Source organism: Tursiops truncatus, chromosome 9 (genome assembly GCF_011762595.2).
Source record: "Tursiops truncatus isolate mTurTru1 chromosome 9, mTurTru1.mat.Y, whole genome shotgun sequence".
Classification (NCBI taxonomy): domain Eukaryota; kingdom Metazoa; phylum Chordata; class Mammalia; order Artiodactyla; family Delphinidae; genus Tursiops; species Tursiops truncatus.
In genome coordinates, this window is record NC_047042.1 from 72737661 (window position 1) to 72760003 (window position 22343).

The 22343-nt window shown below is 37.8% G+C and overlaps 1 protein-coding gene across 4 annotated transcripts in view; it reads left to right on the plus strand.

Moving 5' to 3' along the window:
- Nucleotides 1-22343, plus strand: part of MET (MET proto-oncogene, receptor tyrosine kinase) — a 129206-nt gene that overhangs the window by 20416 nt on the left and 86447 nt on the right. For all 4 annotated transcript variants that reach the window (XM_019925013.3, XM_033863173.2, XM_019925018.3 and 1 more), the window contains exon 2: nucleotides 13766-14982. In XM_019925013.3, coding sequence (XP_019780572.2) covers nucleotides 13780-14982 — 1203 coding nt within the window. In that variant the 5' untranslated portion in view covers nucleotides 13766-13779. The remainder of the gene's footprint in view (nucleotides 1-13765; nucleotides 14983-22343) is intronic.

Consider the following 22343-nt stretch of genomic DNA (forward strand, 5'->3'; position numbering starts at 1 on the left):
AATGCTGCTTTTTTTTTTTTTTTTTTTGCCTATAACACTCATCAACTTCTTTTTTTTCACATTCTGAAACTTCTTTATTTGTTGAGGACAGTTAACAAATAGAATAAATACTTTTCACATGGAGCCCTGCATTTTTTCCAACATTTACTTATCAACTTCTAATATAGTGCAAGATTGACTTAATTGTTTTATGTATTTGTTGTCTGGAGCACCTGCTACAGAGTAAGTTCCACAACAGCAGGAATGTTTGTTTTGTTTACTGGTGTACCCCCAAGCACCTTGCACATATTAGCTCCTCAATAAATATTTGTCAAATTTAGTCTTGAATAGCTGTTGAACATACAAAATTGATGCTTGAGAGATGGATTTCTGGACTCTCTGGAGCTAAAGAGATGAGGATGCAGATCTGGGAGTCTTCACTCTATTGTAAGTCTTCATCCTCTAGTGCCTGGAAGATTCAGTGACCTTCCGTTATGTCTTCTGGCCTGTAGCTCCTTTCCCCTCCAGTCCACTCACCACACTGTCACCAAAGTTGTCTAATATATAGTTATAAGTATTCTGGTTTCCGTGTCCTGATTAAAACCTCCCAGGGACTCTCCACTACTGAAAGAGTACAGGACCCTCAATAGGATGCATAAGACTTTCTGTGATATGCCCCAGCCTAACCTTCTGGCTTCATCCACACCCAGCCCAGCCCACATAGCCTCTGTGCCAGTTACATCTTCCTGACCAGCCCTGCACATTCTCCCCAACGTGCCTGCATGTATGGTCTCTCAGTCCAGAGTGTCTGTCCCGTCTCCACTGTGCCTGAGCAACTCCAGCTTATCCTGCAAGTAATATCTTCACTTTGGGATACTACTTGGCCCTGCCTCTGTCTGCTGTAGTTAACTCTCTCCTTCCCTGTATTCCTCCAGAGATGTGCACCCATCTGGAGTTCACAACTAGAGGACAATGTGCCAGGAGGCTGGGACTGCCAACCAGTGGGCAGCACCTATATGGTTAAAAAGTTTTTTAATGCCTTGCTCTCTTTTCTCTCTTTCTCTCTCTCCCTAAAACACACACACACACACACACACACACACACACACACACACACACACACACACACACACACACACACACACACACACACACACACACACACACACCCTGGATTATTTTTCCTTGGATAAATGCAGTCCTGAGCACAGTTCTTTTTAAGTTGTCCTAACCTTTTAGTTTATCAATTTTTCAAGGATCCAGAGTTTTAGATATTGGATTCTGTACTTATTTTTCTGTACTGCTCTGTTTTTATGAGGATAGCTTTGCTTGGCGTTCTTTATTCATTTTAAAGTATTTAAGATTTTTGTAGAAAGTTTTATTTGGTTCTTTTATTCTCTGATTACATATTGATCTCAACGTCGTGATATTTATGTGCTTTTAATTTTTCTCTCAACACTGTTAGAATTGCATTATGTTCACCCAAGGAATCCACATCTATACAAAATATGGCCAGTTTTGTTATTTCTTCCATTCATACTATTTTCATGATTTCTAAAAGTTTTTTTTTTCTACTTTGCTTGAAAAGAAAACATCATATACTGACAAAATTCACCTTGAAAAGGGTCCCTAGTTCACTTCACTGACAGAGAGTCTACTAGTTAACTTTGATTTCGAAGAAAAGTTCTCAGATGTGAGCAAAATAAAATTCAGCCACACCCTAAGAGCTAGGTGCAAATAGTGTTAGAGGAGAATGCCCCCCTTGCTTGACCACTCCATATTTCAGGGTCACAGCCTGCCCTTTGGCATCCTCATGTGTCTCCTCTTTTTCTCTCTTTCCCTGGATGCTGATTTCTCTTTCTTTACGTGACAGCGGCCATGACACGAATGGGGTCCACTAACCACCAGCATTTCTCTGCAGCCATTTGATTTCTGCTTTGGGTAACACCAGAGGAGATTGATCAGTTATATAAACTCAATCCTGAGCACAGTTCTTCCCATTTGAAATTCACCGTGCCTTATGCCGAGGACATTTTCAAACACTGAGGGAGGGAAATGTCGGATTTATTAATGAGTGATGTACCGGCTTCCTCTCTGTGTCTCCCTTTTGTGGTTCACATTCTGACCATTCAGTCAGGTTTATCCTGTTCAAACCCTGTATTTGAATGCAACTGGAAGAGGTTGCTAGGCTTTTTTTCATTTTTATTTTAATTTGTGTAGTTAGAAAAATGTTTCTCAAATGTGATTTGTGGATTCATGTTATTCAGGGTTCCTGGATTAATTGAATAAAATCTGGTAGCACTTCTACACGATCTGAATTATAAAATTACATCTATCCATTAGGCTGAAAAATATTTTTGAATAGTTTTATAGGATTTCAAGAATCTTAGCACTTTCTTAACATTGAAAGTTCAATCTTCACATTTTCAAGGGCAGTGAAACATTCTTATCTGACCTACGGCTTATTAATGGGACAAAACCCTGTCCATCAATCAAGACTGACAGTTCAATGTATTTTCTGAACAGGACTTCTTACAATATGCACAATGATAAAACAAATGTCCATTTATTCTTATTTCCCAGAAGTTGAATACTTTCAGCCATTCTTAAAAGGACAAAGATATTTACTAACAGATTATGACTGTGTGAGGGATAATCTTGAGAATATAATGGAATTCTGTTGTTTTTATCTTTACTGTTACCATATCAGAGTTGGACAATTATCTTGATCATGTTTGACAACTAGAAAATGCATGTTGGCTTTTTCTTGTGCTATGATTCAGTCATTTTCAACTTTTAAAATGTTTATTGGAAGAAGGGATACAATATTAGATAAGAATCTGAATAAGAGCACTATTTAGGTTTCTCTCAAAGAAGCAACATTTGTATAATAATCAAGAGTAAATGTTTAAAGGAGCTGCTAAAACAATATTTATAACACATGAAAATTATTTTTGTACCATGTTTAACTTGTTTTCTCCTATAGTGACCTATATATGAATTTTAATAAGCTTTTTATTATAAATAAAGTATACATATTAATATAGGAATACTTTTTCTGTTTCAGAAATTAATGTCAGTGACAGGTTGCCATATACACTATAACTTTTCTCTACAAGCACACAAATCTTTTCCTTGATTTTTAGTAGAAAAAAAAAATCTTCCTTTTACATAGTTGTACCTTCACATGATATTTAAAACCACCTGTTAGGAACAGGTTACCCTGATAACCACTTTGAAAACAGCATGTTTTAGACACACAGCATCAAAACAGCAACAACAACGACAAAAAAAACGTATGCAGTTTTGCAACATACATGTGCTACAAAAACCTTAAAAATACAGTTCTATTCCAACAGATAAATAGGTTTGGCCAAAATATTTTCAATCTAAGTTCTGTTAGTAAAAAGGGTGATTATTCCCTTATTTTTCTCCATTTGCTTACAACTCATAATGTCATATAATATACATTCATGAGACATATTTATACTAAAAAAATTACTCATTGTTTATCTGAAATTCAAATTTAACTGAGCATCCTATATATTCATTTCCTAAACCTCAGTGGGGGCATGGGTTTGCTCTTCTTTAAAGAGGTAAAGTAATGGTTCCTTATCTGTTGTTCTTCGTTAGTATGGAAGGCCCTTACCATGTCTTGGAGGACAATTTTTTTTTTAATTTCATTTATTTTTTTAACATCTTTATTGGAGTATAATTGCTTTACAATGATGTATTAGTTTCTGCTTTATAACAAAGTGAATCAGCTATACATACACATATATCCCCATATCTCTTGGAGGATAATTTAAGAAGGACTTCAGGAACTTGAAACAGCTTTAGAGGAAAACCACAAGATGGCCAAAGGGTGGGAAAATAAGAAATAACACTATTTAAACTGTAGATGAGAGGGCCAAGGTGATGAAATAGCAAGTATTTGGAGTGGGCTCACATAGTAGACTGTGCCAAGTTCCTCATTTTTGATGAAGGTACGCAGAAACTGGCTAAGACACAACTTAGGAGGGTAAGCATAATAGCTACATTTATTGGATGCCAGTGTATGCTGCATAATTGAATGCCAGTGTCTCATAATTCATCTCTAACACTCCTGGCCAACCCACAGATGTGTACCATTATTATCCCCATGTTTTAGATGAAGAAACTGACACTCAGAGTCAGAAGGTAGGTAAATGGTAAAGCCTAGATTCACATCACATCAGAGTGTGATGACACCAAGGCCCATGCTCTCTCCACTACACCCACCTGTTCTCCAGAAGGCTTATGAGTTATTGGGAACAATGTTGTTAAGCAAACTAATCTGTAAATATTAGGCATAAGATTAACTCATGGGTATTTTGAATCATTTAAATGTGGTCATATAAATGAGCAGTTGTGTGGGCTGAAAAACCCTGAAGACTTCTGTCCTTTTGACTTACTGTTAGAAATCATTGTCAAGGTAGTGTCTGTCTACATTAGAAGGGATTTTGGACATGTATTGTTTTATCTTTCTAAAGTCAGCTTAGGTTTTCTTTCATTTTTTGTGTTTTTTACGGTACGCGGGCCTCTCACTGTTGTGGCCTCTCCTGTTGCGGAGCACGGCCTCCAGACGTGCAGGCTCAGAGGCCATGGCTCACGGGCGCAGCCACTCCACAGCATGTGGGATCTTCCCGGACCGGGGCACGAACCCGTGTCCCCTGCATCGGCAGGCGGACTCTCAACGACTGCGCCACCAGGGAAGCCCAGCTTAGGTTTTTTGATGATGATAACACTAAGTGTTAAAGCTTTAGGCCTAGGAATCAAATGTTGAACAAGGCATGTTTTAAAATTTGCTTTCTCGACAGCCCAGTAGATCTGTCACTTTTCAATTTAGGTTACATATTTAGATTTTTAGCATTTATCTTGCTATGTTCAAATCCACAGATTGTATACTTTTTGAGGGTAGAAACTCTCAGTATTTAGACAAGGGCATGGTATGCAATGGGAGCTCACAAATATTTGATTAATATTATGTGATATAATATGACTCTTCATAAGCAGTGAGTGTTTATAAATACAGTATTTTAAATGTCATCAGGAATCTCCTATTGGAATCTTCTCTCCTTAGCTTTGTTTTTATGGGCCTACTTTTCAAATTAATGGAAATAATATAAATGTAGAAAGGGCTAAGAATTTTCCTTAGGATTTCACTCTGGCAAGTCCTCCTGGAGAATTTAGCCATGACTGTTTTTATGACTGCAGTTTCCTTAATACGGGGCCTCGGCCATTTTCCATCATCATAAATCCTTTATACACTTATAAGCAGGATTGAAATGTTTTCTAGTTTTTATATTTTGACTCTTCACTTAGATACATTATTTCTATCTTGAGATTATGTTAAGTAAATATTGTAGAAGAATTTGAAACTATAGAGCAGAAAAAAGCTGGTGTAGTACCTCAGAAATTTTAACTAGTAGATATATCTCCAAATGCAAAGTGAAATATTTAAAGAAATTATTCAAGTAAATAAAGAAACTGTCTTTGCCAATTACTTGAATGTTTTCTATAAAGTTGCTTTTATGCACTTGACTTTGTGTTTGAATTCACAAGTTTGTAGAATCTTCGAGTGGACATTGTTTAGTCAGGACTTTCAGGCACAAGGAATAAAAGAATCACAATGAGGGGCTTCCCTAGTGGAGCAGTGGTTAAGAATCCACCTGCCAATGCAGGGGACACAGGTTCGAGCCCTGGCCCAGGAAGATCCCACATGCTGCGGAGCAGCTAAGCCTGTGCACCACAACTACTGAGCCTGCGCTCTAGACCCCGTGAGCCACAACTACTGAGCCCACGTGCTGCAACTACTGAAGCCCTCAGTCCTAGAGCCCGTGCTCCACAACAAAGAGAAGCCACCGCAATGAGAGGCCCGCGCACCACAACAAAGAGTAGCCCCCCCGCTCGCCACAACTAGAGAAAGCCCGCGTGCAGCAACGAAGACCCAAAGCAGCCAAAAATAAATTAATTAATTTTAAAAATTAATTAATTAAAATCTTTTAAAAAATCACAATGAAACTGCTGATGGAAAAAAGAAAGAGAAAGAAAGGAGGAAAGGAAAAATTTACTGGTTCTCATTAGCTGAAGACATGGTGGATGCAGATGCTTACACAATAGCATTAGTGGCCTGCCTTTCTTCATGTCTAGGATCCCCTGCCTCTTGGGTCACTTTCATGCTCAGGCAGGCTTTCTCCACACAGTGACAAAGATGGTCATCAGACAGTACAAGTTAATATCATTCTTAGTGCTAGTGATTTTTGAGGGAGAGAGGTCCCCTCCCAGTATCTATATTAAACCCCAAAAGACCCTGGTTCGCCTTGCTTTAGTCACATGCTCACCCCTGTCCAAGCTCTGGGTCAAAGGAATAGAATTCACTAAAAGGCCAGCCTGGTTTGCAAGCTCATCTTGTGGGGAAGAGATAAGCCAGGTGGCTGACAGCCCCATTAGATAGGGGAGAGTTTTCAAAAGAGTTGCCAGTAGTAGAGCAGGGGCTGGGCAGGTAAATGCAGAAAAAGTTTTCAAAATATTGTGCCTTTAGAACAAAAATCTTTTCCAGGAAATTCAAATAATTTGAAACAGCTCAAATAAGCATCATACTTAAAAAAATTAGAAATACACTTATAAGAACTAGCTTGCATGTTTATCATATTTTAGATAATATTTTATCCTCTTTGAATCTCAGTTTTGTCATGAAAACATGGGAGTTTCCCCTGAAACAGTTTACCCTGAAAACATGGGAGTAATGCTTACCTTCTAAGAAAACGTTCAGATTAGAAGAGGTGATGTAGTTGATAGCATCTTGTAAACTATAAAGTACTACCTATATATATAGTTATAAAATATTATGATTTCTAAGAAAAATCAGTTCCTAAGGAGAGCAGAGTTACCTGTGTCAAAGTTTTGAAAGTCCCTCTCTTTTAAAAAGCTATTCCATGACACCTGTTGTGTTTTTTCATGAGCCATCAGTACTTGCTTACAACACAGGTATATGCTTTGAGACAGGTTTTTGTTGATGAGGGCAATGATGGTGACAGTAGTAGTGGTGTTAGGCACAGGTAGTTACTCAATAACTCTTAGAGAATTAACTGTATTTCTAGATTTCTAGGGCATGAAAAGCCCAATGTAAGCTAGTTAAATGAGAAAACTAGAGGTAGATAGATGGCAGACAGAGTTGAGTATGTGGTCTTACCATTAGGTTAAGCTGGTATTTGTAGCTAATAGAGCAGCCCTCTTTAAAGGAAATACCCCTAAATACCAATAGTTTAATGACCAAGGTGCCACTGAGATAATCACTCCCAGGAAATGTTTTGCCAGTGAGTTTATCTTAACTATCAACTGAAAAGAAATACGGAAATGTTTTATGAGTGATTCAGTTTCACCTGCTACGTGCATGACGTTTTAAGAGAATGAATTAGTCAGTCTGTTTGAATCATCTTTACATGTTCCTTTTAGTAAGGAACTCAAAGTTGGTTAAATGGCCAGTGCTGTTTCAGAAAGAAAGAAAGAAAAAACAAACAGTAAAAAGACATTTTATATTGAAAGCCTGATCCAAGCACATCACAGGAATAAATGTATCAAGGCAAAAATACATAAAGATGAAAGTAGTTCTGGAGTCACTCCCAATATAAATATGAAAATTGCTCACACAGCCTGATCTGGCAGATGATATAGATAGAGAAGAGAGGGCAATATATGCCAGTTCAATGGCATTGGAGTAAAACGTAGAAAAACAATCTCAGAGTTGAAAATTATTGGAGTTGGAAAATACTTCAGCGTTCATTGGTTCAACCCAGGGGTATGCTTGTAAGTATTTAACAACCATCCCTCCAAGGGGGAAATAAGCCCTGATTTTTAGTGTTTGCCAACTTCTATGGGGTAAATACTCCCACCAAGGCTGATTTCAAGCAACCAAGATGAGGTCACTGAACACGGGTTGGGAAGAGATGCGTACGCTAAGCCGTCATTAGCTTGTTCCAGGGGCCTCCAGCACACAACTTGTTCAACACTGTAATTTTACAAATAAGAAAGCAGCTAAGGCCAAAGGAGTTGGGTGACTGGCTTTGGGTCATACAACCATTCAGCTGCACTGCCACAACCAAAACTCAGGTTTCCACCCCACTCGCCCGCCATGCTGAGCTTCAGTATTGGGAATGCATTGTGAGGAAAGGACTACGTCTGATTGATTAGTAAACTTGCCTGACTCCCTTAGCCTGGGTAAGTTCCCCTTGAGGGGCTCCCATAGACATTTCCACGTTGAGTTTAAACTGTAGTCTGTTTGTCTGCCTCTTCATCTCACAATTAGAAAATGCTTTATTTATTTTCATATCTTCTGCACAGTATCTGGAACACAGTACATGCTCAAAAACTATTTGTTGAGGGCATGAACAAGCAATAATAGAGAATATTTATTGTGCCAAGCACTGCTCCTAGTGGTTTATGTTCATTAACTCATTGAATTCTCAGAGTAACCATCATAAGTGAGACAGGTACTATAATCACTCCGATATTTCAAATGAGAAAATAGATGCTCAGAAAAATTTACCGAAGGTCACACAGACAGTGAATGGGTTCAAACCCTGCAGTCTGTCTCCAGAGCCTGTGCACTTGATCACTCAGCTGTCACTCAGTTAACTGGCAGTGTCATCAGTGTGCATAGCTCAGCAACAGATATTTCCCAAAGTATTCCTCCATTCCTTGTGAGGGACACAAACATTTCCTGGAGAAGATCTAATCTGACCAACACACACCATTGTTAACAGGGAAGGGCCTCAATTAATTGGAATGATTAATAAAACAGGATGTTTAAGTTTTCTCGTTAGCTGAGGGTTAAACAGAACCCATATTTTAATTAAAAATTCTATTGTTGACAATGGGCCCTAGTCCTATATTTTTGCTTTAATAAAAAAAATTTTTTTAATTAACATTTTTTTGATTTCTCAACCTGAAAAATGGCGTCACCGCTTGCTATCAAGAGAATATGAAGAAAGCATAGGAGACTGGGTTACTAACTCCAGGGTTATTCTGCAGGGTTTTTTCCTTAAATAGAAAAAATTTTTCTCCTTCCCTACTGGTTTTCTTATGATTTGCCATCTCATCAAATGAGATAACAGTTTGTACATTTTCTTGGATTCTAGTTGATTGAGGATTAGTACCATGAAATACATGTACGAACCTTCAGATAGGAAACTTATTTTTTAAACATAATACCTCAGATTTTTTTTTTTTAAGATCATGTTGAAGGTTCCCTCAAAAAGCCTAGAAGAAAAAAGTCATTCTCACTCCACACTGCATTAATGGGCATCAACTAAGATGCAAATTGGTTGCAATGCTTTTTTTTCTTTTGACAATGGGAGTTTGTTTATTTTCTTCCGGTATTATTTTTCCTAGAGAAAATACAGTGATAAATTATGTACTAGGCTAATGTTCCCAATTTCAGAAGATACACTGATAGCATTTTGAGAAGTGCATTTAATTTTTCTGCATAATGTATTCTAGAAGGTTTAGACACATATTTGTAGTTTGTAGTTTGTATTTGTCTTGTAATAGAACAACTTGTCCCAAATCCTTTTCTTCTACTCCTTGTTATTCCCCCTACCAGTGCCAAAACTTTTCTAGTATACTTTAAAATAGTGAGACTTACATTCAAAAACAGCAAGTTTATGCATATATATACATATATATGCACATATGTAACAATCATATAGTTAGACATGTTTAAGTGTGTATATACACACACACATATGTATACACTATGTAACAAACAAAGTGCTTTCAAGGATAAGATCTCTTTTTGATACTTAAAGCAGTCATGTGAGGCTATTGGACCCTGGGAATCAGAGGTGAATGAATTGCCTAAAGTCATACAGCTAGAGAGGGAAAGGGCCAGAACCAGAGCTCTGTCTAACTTCTGCTCCAGTGCACTCTCCCTCTTAGCTCAGGAAGCTGCTCCAGTGTTAGTGAAGCATTCAACATCCCGGACAGATTCCTGTCAGTCAGACGTGGGATTGAATCTGGTTCTGTGTGACTTTTGGCAAGTTTGCTCATCTAGAAATGGAGAATAATAATACTTCCTACTTCACAGGATGTTTACAGAGAGTATATCAGAGGGTCTAGCAGAATGCCTGGCACGTGGTAAACACTCAATACAAGTTATTGTTATTTTTATTATTATATGGTTTATACCTTGCTGAAGCTCTGCTTTGCCCTCTGGTCCAACTATAATTTTGTAGCCTTTAGAGCCTATATCCTCAATCAGATGTCTTCATTTGGATCCTTAAAATCATTGTGTCCTTGGCCTTCTTTCTTGGGTTTCTTCCATATCTCATGAATGTGAAGAGGAAGTCATATACATTGTGTCTTCAGGAAGCCCTCAGAGCTACTATACAATCCTTTCTTTCTTGCTGACCTCAGTTTGCATACCCTGCTGTAGATATTCTAAACCTCCTCATTTACCCTGAAGTCCCTGGTCACTCCTCTGTAACCATCAATTTCAGCAGATGGTCATATACCCTAATTTATTTTTTCGAACATTGAGATCATATTCCCTCCTTAAATGTCCCTATATCTTTATGTGACTTCTCATCTTCTCCTGCTGTCTCAGAAAGAGTGACTTCTCTTATGTTTCAGGGCTCTTGGAAATGCCTCTTTTTGATCCCTTGGAATGTTGATTGAACAATTTTTATCTCCCTCATTTTCTCTTTTTGTTTTCCCCGCTTCTTTAGGCCCATCTACTTGCATTTTTCCTGATTGTATCATATGCTCTCTCCTGCCACTATATCTTTGCACAAACTGCTCTTCCACTAGGAATTTCCATTCCTCATCCTCCTTCAAGACTCAGCTCTAGCCTCATTTCCAGTCTGGTTGGCTGCCCTTACTACACCTTCCCATAATTTCTGTCAACCCGTTGCCTCCACCAAGTGACTGTGAGCTTCCTGGGAAAGGTACCGTGTTTCTGGGTTCCAAGACCTACCACAGTGCCTGGCCTTTAGTAGATACCCAACAAACGTTAGTAGAAGAAAAAGAGACCTACAAATAAGTGTACGTCTTTCCTGCAACTTAAAGTCCTCTCAACCCTGATATTGCCTTCTGCTTGTCCTTCCTTTGACAAACATTCTACTTCCTCATCACATGTACCCTTGCAATTTAGTGGTCTGATACCACTGTTGAATCTGCTGAACCTACTCTTGTAAAGGTCAACAAGGAGCTTTTGTGTGGATTACATCCACCTTCCTGAGGCCCTCGCCTGCCTTCTGTGACGCAGTGCAATTTTGGCTCTCATGACGCCTCCCTGAACTAACTTACCTTCTTTGCTTCTTTCACTAGTTTCTCCAATGTGCATATTCTCCGAGATCTGGTTCATTTGTCTTCTCTTCCTTCACCTTTTCCCTCCATGAACATACTCTTTCTTGGTTTTAACCATGCCCTCTGTGCAGATAACATGCAAAGTTTATTTCTATTCCAACTAGAATCCCAATTGCCCCACTAAGATCAAGTCCTGAAGTTTCATTCTTTCTAATGCACAGATGGCAGATACTTGGCACTTATGCTTATACTTCCCTCTGTCTCATCTAAGATGGATATTACCTCACCCAAGACCAATTGTGCCACTTTCCCAGTAAGAGCAGGCTTCTCTTCAAAATCCTTCTCATTATTCTCCTCTGTTGCTTGGCACATATGCTGTCTGCTTGGAATCTTCATTCTTCACTTCAGATAACCTGCTTGCTGGAAACAATGTAAAACCTACTAGTCATTCCTGTAGTAGAACGTTTTCACTCATTTCAATAACACATCAAACTCAACATGTTCAAAACCAGCTTATCATATTCCTTGATCTTTAGCCTAACTTCCTCCTACTGACCACCCTAGTTTGTGACTTGTTCCACTTTTTCCCAGATGATGCTGCTTATCTTTACCTTCTCTTTTGTGTTCCACCAGTTTAGGTGTCCAATCTTATTTATTCAAATATGTCTCTCATTCATCCCTTCCTTTCTATTCTTGGGGCCACCATCTTGCTTCTGGCCCTTACTACCTGGTTATGGGCTATAATGCCTGTCATCTGGTCTTCTCATTGCCAGGTTCTCCCTGCTCTAAGCCACTTTTCCTCCAGATCAATCTTCCTAGAGTAAAACCTTGCTCATATGACTCTCCAGCTCAAAACCCTTCAGTGACTTTCTATTACCTCTTAAATAATGCCTATAATTCCTATCAGTTTGGTAGGGTAAAATTATCTTTGATTTTGGAGTCAGTAAATTTGGTTTTAATCTCTGGCTACTACTCTTATCTGTTCTGCGACTTTGAACTTATTGTTTAATTTTTATTCACTCATTTATTCAACATATATTTATTGAACACCTACTCTGTTCTAGGTTCTATATCAAGTCCTTGAGATAGAGTGATGAACCAAACAGACATTGTCTTTGTCTTCTGGACCTGAAATGTATTGGACTTGTCCATATTTCTCATGATCATAGTAATCCTAAGTACAGGCCATGCCTTCCTCTCTTGATGCTTTTAACATTTGGTTTTTGCTATGCAGGAAATTATAATACCATGTATTATAGTAATTTGCATATATGTATTATCTCTCAACCCCACTGTAAGTTCACTGAAGGGTAAGTGCCATGTCCCATTTCCCACAGTGTAAGCACAGAGCCGTGCACAGTGAATTCTGTTGTGTTTTTGTGGACCTAGAGTTAGTCTTTGGCATAGTTAAAATGCCCAGTATGTTTTTAGAGGCTCCCTTTGTCCTGTCAGAATTATGTATTTTTTCAAAAGGGGGAAAGAAGTAATAACTATTTGGTTTCTATTTCTCTAAGGCCTTTATTTTCTAACCCTGCCTATAGCTGTTATAAGTAGAACTCACAATGTTTATAACTTGTGCACCTTAACTTTTTAAAACCTGACTAACAAATCCACTTATGCTTCCTAGTAGAAATACTGTCCGTGTGCATACAATGGAATGTTAAAATAATGTTCTTTTAACTAAATAACTTTTGACTTGGTAACGAACAATATGTTGTTTTTCCCTGAGAAATCATTCTAGGACTTTAGCCCTAAAGATTATATTTTATTTTATACATTTTTAGCTTTCTGTTTTTACATTCCCAGTGATCTTACATTAAGTTAAGCATTTGTCTATCCAAAACAATAGGCCAGTTATAGCCAAATTATAACCATACCTTTCCTCTGCACACAAAATCCTATAAACAGCATGTGATCATATTGCTTCTAGAATTTATGATTGTTTTCCACCAAAAGGAAGCTAAATTTAGCCTAGTAATTCTACATGCTCCCAAGGAAACAATGCCTGCTGTGACTTGTAGAATAAATGAATCTGAACCACAATTCCTTTACTTGACTAACTGAGAAAGTTTAAATATCAACCTAGTCATTAACCACAGATATTAAACCACATTAAACAACCAGCAAAAGGTTAAGAAAGAAGTTTGCTATTTTTCTTACTTCGCTGCTGAATGAGTCTAACCTAGTTGCTGTTACAGAACAGAACATTGTTTGCATCTCATAATGGTTCTCTAAAATTACTTGTTCATGGCTTGAGTTCTAAAATTAGACTATGTAGAGTCATGTCCAACTGCACAATGCATCTTTATGTGAAACCAGCTAGAGTTTTTTGTTTTCACTCAATGTAAAAATTCCAGTTAGGAAGATTTGTTTCTAATAGTTTAACTGGTATAGTTCTTTCAGTTTCTTCTTTGTTTCTAATGACAACTAAACTGCTCTTGCCTTAAACATGTTTTGGCAGATAAACTTCTCACCATGAAGGCCCCTGCTGTGCTTGCACCTGGCATCCTTGTGCTTCTGTTTACCTTGGTGCAGAAGAGCAATGGGGAGTGTAAAGAGGCACTAGTAAAGTCCAAGATGAATGTGAACATGCAGTATCAGCTTCCTAACTTCACAGCAGAAACACCCATTCAGAATGTCGTTTCCCACAAGCATCACATTTACCTCGGTGCCATTAACTACCTTTACGTTTTAAATGACAAAGACCTTCAGAAGGTTGCTGAGTACAAGACTGGGCCTGTGCTAGAACACCCAGATTGTTTCCCATGTCAGAATTGCAGCCACAAAGCCAATTTATCAGGTGGTGTTTGGAAAGATAACATCAACATGGCTCTGCTTGTTGACACGTACTATGATGACCAACTCATTAGCTGCGGCAGTGTCCACAGAGGGACCTGCCAGCGACACGTCCTTCCACCTGACAATACTGCTAACATACAGTCGGAGGTTCATTGCATGTACTCTCCACAGGCAGATGAAGAGCCCAGCCAATGTCCTGACTGTGTGGTGAGTGCCCTGGGAACCAAAGTCCTGCTGTCTGAAAAGGATCGATTCATCAACTTCTTCGTGGGCAATACCATAAATTCTTCTTACCTTCCAGATCATTCATTGCATTCGATATCTGTGAGAAGACTAAAGGAAACGCAAGATGGTTTTAAGTTTTTGACAGACCAATCCTATATTGATGTTCTACCTGAGTTCCGAGATTCCTACCCCATTAAGTATGTCCACGCCTTTGAAAGCAACCATTTTATTTACTTTTTGACGGTCCAACGGGAAACTCTAGATGCTCAGACTTTTCACACAAGAATAATCAGGTTCTGTTCCGTAGACTCTGGTTTGCATTCGTACATGGAAATGCCTCTGGAGTGTATTCTCACAGAAAAGAGAAGAAAGAGATCCACAAGGGAGGAAGTGTTTAATATTCTCCAAGCTGCGTATGTCAGTAAGCCTGGGACCCAGCTCGCTAAGCAAATAGGTGCCAACCTGAATGATGATATTCTCTACGGGGTGTTTGCACAAAGCAAACCAGATTCTGTCGAACCAATGAATCGCTCTGCTGTCTGTGCGTTCCCTGTCAAATATGTCAATGAGTTCTTCAACAAGATCGTCAACAAAAACAATGTGAGATGTCTCCAGCATTTTTATGGCCCCAACCACGACCACTGCTTCAATAGGGTAAGTCATACAGGTTCCCTACTTACAAATTATGAGGTACAAGTCATAATAGGTATCAGTCTAGAAGAGAATATAAAGGGCTTTCTGGTGTTTGGTAAATGGTCTTTATCCAAATATTTGCCAATTCTCTCCAAGAAAATTTAGAAATTGAATCTTCATTTAAAGGTAGAATCATAGCTTGAGAAAAAGTTAATGTGATAACTAAAAGAAAATATAAAATACTTTTACAATTTGGGTTTACAGGTTTGCCAGTATTTTTCAGATTTTTAACCTTGTTTCTCATATCAGCTTTAGTAGTTCTGGTCAGATGTACATAAAGTTTAACACAACAGCAATTCCTGTAAAGCACAATTATTGAGATGCCATGCAGTCTTTACAACATTTAGAATAAGATGCTTAATTTTTAGGTTTTGAAGACTTTTTTTTTTTTTTTAATGAGATCCCATTCGCTCACTGATATATGAGTGAACAGTCTCTATTCTTGGCATTACTTAAAGAAACTTCACTAAAAACAAACAAAAAAACGCTTCTAAAATGTTGATAAATTAAACATTTTTAAATGCACTAATATACTCTCTGAATAAATTAGAAAACTACAGAGGAAATTTTTGCTCTCAAATCCATACTTTGGATCTTGACTTTAATACATAAACTTCGTGCTTGAATGGGCAGGTGTCTACCAAGTTCTAATTTGTTGCTTTTTACCTGGTTGGCATTTGATATTTATAGATGTAAATATTCTCGATTGATGATTGTTTGTACTTACATGAAATGATATTTTCCCTGTGATCGTTAGGGAAATTCTTTATTGCTTCGATTTAGATATAGTAAAGGCTACCAGCTATACCCAGAGGATTTATCCTGCTAGTCCTCAGATCATTTGGTGCTAGAGGAAGAGCATCAAACTGGGAGTCCACTGTGGCCTTGGGCTTTCTTGGTGGGGACCCAGATTTGAACATACAGACCTGGTTATGCCTCCTAACATAATGACCACTAGTGATCATAACTGGATGAACAAATTCTATAGCTTTTCTAAAGACAATTTGACTTTGAAAATGTACATCTCACTTACTCTAGCAGTTTTCAGTCTAAGTGGTAAAGGTTATAATTGCAAGCAGGAAGAACATTAAACATGTCCTTGATAAAAGAAAGTATATAATTTGCAGATGGATAACAAGGGCATAATAATTCAGAAACGTTTGTTTCACTTTTGCTGAAATGTCTAGGATACTTCTCCAGATGGAAACTCTTAAGTAATTTATTTATAAAGTTAGAAAAGTGCTTCTGAGAAAATGAATCCATCTTATAGTGAACTAAAGACATAACTTTCTTCTCTCTCAAAAGTCTATGAATATACATAATATACATACATATATATCCCAACTAAGACTTATTTCTCCCTGGATACATTTAATATATGTTGCAAAATCTGTAAGAAGCAATGGGATTGCTCATGAGGCTGTCCCTTTTCCTCACTGGAAAAGACAAAGAATGAAAGGAAACAAAGAGACTTTCAGAAACCTGGGAATTAGGACATAAAAGTGTAATATTAATAGCATTTCAGAGAAAACATTTTTCCTGCATCCAATGAATTGCTTCAGAAACAAGTTTAAAAAAGAGTCTACTGGGAATTCCTTCAGAGCCTCTAAAGCACACGACTTTGCTATTTAAATCTTGTTCTGTTAAAAATTAAAGAGACTTTACCTTACAAGGGTATACTGATATCTTATCTCATTGTTTTATTTTGTACATTTCAGCCCCCAGATGTAAAAGTATTTATCAATTCTAGAAATTCTCAAAACACAGCTGAACTTTATCCTACCCCTTTGACTTTTTTAGTGTTCCAAAGGGAACAAGAAGGCAGGGTTACCCAATGAAATTCAGGGCAGGTTTATCACCCAGGAAAAATGCCCAAAATGCACCAACCACACCTGAAACTGTTATCACTCCCATCACAAAAATTCTTGTGGGAAACAAGGTGGAACTGGCCAACATAGTCTTCTTACAAGGGAAGGCAACTTTTACACTAGCCAAATTCCACAGAGACAGATACCTTCCAATCTCTTCTATTTATTTGCCTGTTTATCTTCTCTGGTTACTAAAGGTCAGAATTCTTCCAAGAATGAAACTACCCATGTTATCAGTTTTCATATACCCGCCACAGAAAGACCTCAGATTGTTCCAATAGTCAGCATACAGTCATTTCCCAGCTTCATCTTAAAATGAAGGCACCTAGAGCTGTTACTCACACAAAAACAAAATGATTTACAAGATCAAAAAAGTTTGGAGGGGCTTCCCTGGTGGCGCAGTGGTTGCGAGTCCGCCTGCCGATGCAGGGGACACGGGTTCGTGCCCTCATCCGGGAAGGTCCCACATGCCGTGGGACAGCTAGGCCCGTGAGCCATGGCCGCTGAGCCTGTGCGTCCGGAGCCTGTGCTCCGCAACAGGAGAGGCCACAGCAGTGAGAGGCCCGCGCACCACAAAAAAAAAAAAAAAAAGTTTGGAAATACTCTAAGCAATACAACTCCATTTTGTCTTGGCAAAGATATCAGGTGACCCTTCTGACAATTTCTTGGAACTAAGTTTTTATTTTGGCATAACGTTTAGTGAATAGATACATATATTGTAGTTTCGTTATTAACAAAACTAATCAGTCAGATCTTTATGGAGGGACCATTGTGTGCTCTGTGGACAAAGTTAAGAAAACTGCAACAGTAACCTTCCGAGGACTTAGAGAGCACATTCGCAGCAGCAGGGGTTTTCTGGCCTTCCGTGAGCTTCCACCCTACGCAAAATGTGTCTCTATCACAGGATCAGACAGAGGACCAAGAAAGGGTCTTTTAGATTCTGTGGGTCCAACAGGTGTATCAGACCTGACTTGCTTAGATCACATATTAGATCACATATTATGTTGCTTTTTCCACTCTCACATTTTATGAAAGTATCTGTGCAAACTCTTCATGTACAACTTCTTATATTGATGACATCACTAAAACCGTCTTTTGAGTCATCTGATAGTTTCCAAAGCAGATCATCTTCACCTCTTAGTTATTTGTGCTTCAGAACTCATTAATTCCACATATGATGCTGTTTTCGGAAACTTATCCCAAGCCACAGATATCCATTCATGTAATACAGTGTTGATTATTAGTTGTTCTTCTTGATCTTTGCAGTGTAACCATTTTCTATGTTGCTTTTGAAAGTGATTCCTAAAGGGTTTGTTCACGGTGATTTCCAACATTTAGGATTATGAGATTCTACACCCACAAATAATTAAATCTTCAGTCTTAAATATCTTTACCGCCTTTTTGTACCCATTCATCATTTAACCTCTATAAGCATCCTAAATTAATCGTGATTGAAGTTGTTTTAGGCTAATGTATGTTCCCTAAACAGCACATTATTCAAAATAGAGTAACTGAAAAAATGCCACATAATCTGGAGACTTTGTAAATCCCCAAATTTGAGCATAAGAAAACCTCACCTTCTACTTGGGGATAAACTATTAAAAATTTATTTTAAGCACATTAACTGAATCTCCAATAGTATCATATACGGGATTTAGTAACATGACAATTATTCCAGGAAAAAACTAGAATCAGTACACATTAGCCCAGTTTCTTCCAAATAAGAATGAATATTGAATAAGGGAATTTTTTGTCCTCAAATCAACAAAGATCCTGTTCCCTAAATTATATTTACTAAGAGAAGTGGAGTTATACATTTTGGAAAGATTTTTAATCAAAGTTGAAATATAAAAGGGTCCTTGAAATACCTCTCATCTACCCAGGAAATATAGTTACGACATTATACTTTTTCTTGCAATCCCATTACCAAAATTTTTTCTACATATAAGCATTTGAAAGAATAGAAATAGACTGGTAGCAAATATTTTTACCAATATCTTGGTCATCTTATGACCAGTGATTGATCAGTTGTAGGGGAAAAGCATGTAATTTGGTGCCAGACTCACCAGGTTGGAACTCATGGTCTCCTGCGTACCAGCTGTGTAACTTCTGCCACGTTACTTAATTCTTAGAGCCTCAATCTCATTCGTAACATGCAGATAACAATACCTACTTCTCAGCCTTTTTGTAAAAATGTGGGATAATAAATATAAAGTACCTGGCACAATAAGATGACCATAAATTTATCTCTTTGGGAGGCAGCATAGCCTAATGGAACAAGACTGAAATTAAAGAGATCTGGGTTCAGACTTGTACCCCATGATTTTCTATCTGCCTGACCATGAGGGCATTATTTAAACTCACTGAACCCGTTTTCCTCCATGCAGGACTATGGTGTGGACAAGTACAATAATGTTTAAAAGGCTGTAACTTTGTCCTTGGCACGTAATAATTAACAGCTATTATTGTATTGTTGTTTGTGTAAAGAAAGTCAAACTCAAATTATTGGATTGTTTCCTGGAAGAGACACATTCTGGTTCTATTGCTCATGAGGGTCTTTTACTTCCCCCACTAACTTATGAGGGACCTGCCTCCATAATGCTTAATTTGTGTAAGTCCTCCTTAACACTTAGTAGTTCCAAAAGAAAAAAAAAAGGGAGATATCGGAGTGGTGGTGGTTTGGAGGGTGAAGAGAAAGTCAGCTAAATCAGAATTGTGCTATATAGTCAAGCTAAAAGGTGTAAGGTGCTCCTTTACCTGACTTTCAATTCTAACTACCTATGGCACTATAAGATACTATGCTAATGTAATTTATCTTATGCATTCAAGAATTTGCAGATAATGCAGTTTTAGAAAAAGTTAACCTCACAGGTTGTTTGTACTAAGCTTCCTTGTTTTTAAACATCATTTATACTCTAATTCAAAGAGTAGCCAACTGCTTCCCAAAATAAAGGAAACTTAAAGTAGTAATTTTCCATCTCCGTTTTAAAGAGTGCCAAAGTTAAAGGGTCACCACTCAGAACCATCAAAGGAAGAAAGTAAAATGATTAGAACAATTTTGAATGAAAACAAAATCAAAACAAGATGCAAACAAGGGATAATAGGAATAGGCATAAAAATAAACATACAGTGATGTTTCTTTATTACTATTATAAAGATGATAGATGAGTAAAATTGGGTTACATTCAAGTTGTAATGGAAGAAAATAATTGCAGCCTTCCATCAGGAAACCACAAGGACCATTATTGATCTGTCATCCTCAGGGCATGTCTCATAATATTTAATAAAATAAACAAAGATTTATAACTCTTTATAGGCCATATATCTATAATCTCCCACACCACACCATTTGAACTGGGAATGTGGAGTCAACGTTACAAATAACATCCATGTAATTATACTGGTTTGGCATGTCTTATTTAAACAGTCTAGCACTCTCAAGAGAACGTATTTTGTATTAGGGATGAAAAATGTGAAGTCAGATTTCAGGGTTTTTTACTTCCTGTGCTTCGAAATGAGAGAATGTTATCCTATATGAAAAATGTTGAGGATTCTTCATTCTAAACACCAAATATCTTGGCCATATGCCAAATGTAATAGCTACCAAAGCAAAATCTTTCAAGAAAGAAAATCCTTGAGGTCTAAGGATTCAATATACTTAAAAAAAATTAAGTAGAAATTCATTAATTTTACACTTGATTCCTTTCCTTCTGTAAACTCTTCTTTATTGTCTCCCAGGCTCAGGGAGTCGCTGCTCCCTAACTTATTTACTTGAATTCTTCATGCTATCCATCCCATGAAAAGTGCCATATTGCATTAGTTTATTAAGAGGAATTTTGAATTATTTTCTTTCCAGAATTTATAACACTTTCTGAGATCACAGGGCACACCCTGGGGGTATTAGAAAACATGTTACAGAGCGAGCCATTAAAGCCGTTTGCTTTTTTCTCGTCCTCCTGCTAACCCTTCTTTAAACCATTTTATAGTTTATTCACAGGTACAGCCCAGGAAAGAATGAAAAAGCAAAGACATGACGTTTTAATAAACTAAGCAAAGAAACACAGTTAATGCTGAAACTGTCGCCAAAAATGTAAATAAGTTTAACGTGTGGATTATATTATCATATATGATAAGACATGCTAATATGTAAATTAATTCATTTTTCTTAATATCCTTTGAAGCAAGTGGTGTGATCTGTGTTTTATTTAAGTAGTTGATTTCTACATGGAGACTCATTTGGTAAAGTTAGTGGAACAAACAATAAGGAGTTCGGGCAAAAAAATAAATCTTAAAGTGGGTCTTTGAAAAGCTGAAGTGTTAATAAAACTTTGAAGCCACAGCTCTAATACATACTTTCATTGCCGTACTACTACATGATTAGAGACTTCTGAAAGCATATGGGATCTTGCTTTTTTTTTTTTTTTGCGGTACGTGGGCCTCTCACTGTTGTGGCCTCTCCTGTTGCGGAGCACAGGCTCCGGACGCACAGGCTCAGCAGCCATGGCTCACGGGCCCAGCCGCGCCGCGGCATGTGGGATCTTCCCGGACCGGGGCACGAACCCGTGTCCCCTGCATCGGTAGGCGGACTCTCAACCACTGCACCACCAGGGAAGCCCGGGATCTTGCATTTTGATAAGAATATTAAGCTCCTTGAGTAATAATGGAGTTTTTATTCCAAATAATGTATCAAATTTTGGGTGTTACACCCTTACTTCAGACTTCTATCTCATTGATGGCATCCCGCCCTGCATTATTATCTCCTCACTCTAATAAGAAAAATGAGGAGCTGCCAGAATTTGGATAGAAAATCCACCAGGAATTTCTGCCGTTGCTTATTCATAGATTGGCACAGATACTGAATCAGTGGGCACCCAGCATCCAGGATGACTCAGTGCCCAGATATGTGCTGTAAGTCATATCTCCAGCATCCAGGGAGGACTGTAAAGGGCTCATTTATCAGGGAAATGAAACCGATGGCTCAGCTACTCTTGAAGTCATTAAAACTCTTTTATTTTTTTTTAATATAATAGTGAATGTGGTAAGTGATTCTAGGATCCTGGTTACATTCCAGTCTGATAATTATATATTTTTTCTAACTAAAATGGTCCGGGCAGGTTCATTTGCATATGAATGACTTGCTGAGTAAAGTCCTTGGAAAAGACGTTTCCTGCACTTTACCCTAGACCTAGGCTAAGGTGGGGCAGATGAAGTGTGTCTACCTTCTATACTTCAAAAATATTCTCTAGTTTTTCAACAAGAGGACAGAAAAATATCTTAAAAATGCATGCTAATATAGGGCAAAGGCTTCTTTTAACTATTCCTGATGTTCACTCATAGGGGAAGGTGTTTTATGAACAGTATATAACTATAAAACAAAAAATAACAATTCTGAATTCAGGCTAAAGTCTGACTTCAGTTGTTTGATTTGGGTAAATCACCAAAATGTTCATCAAC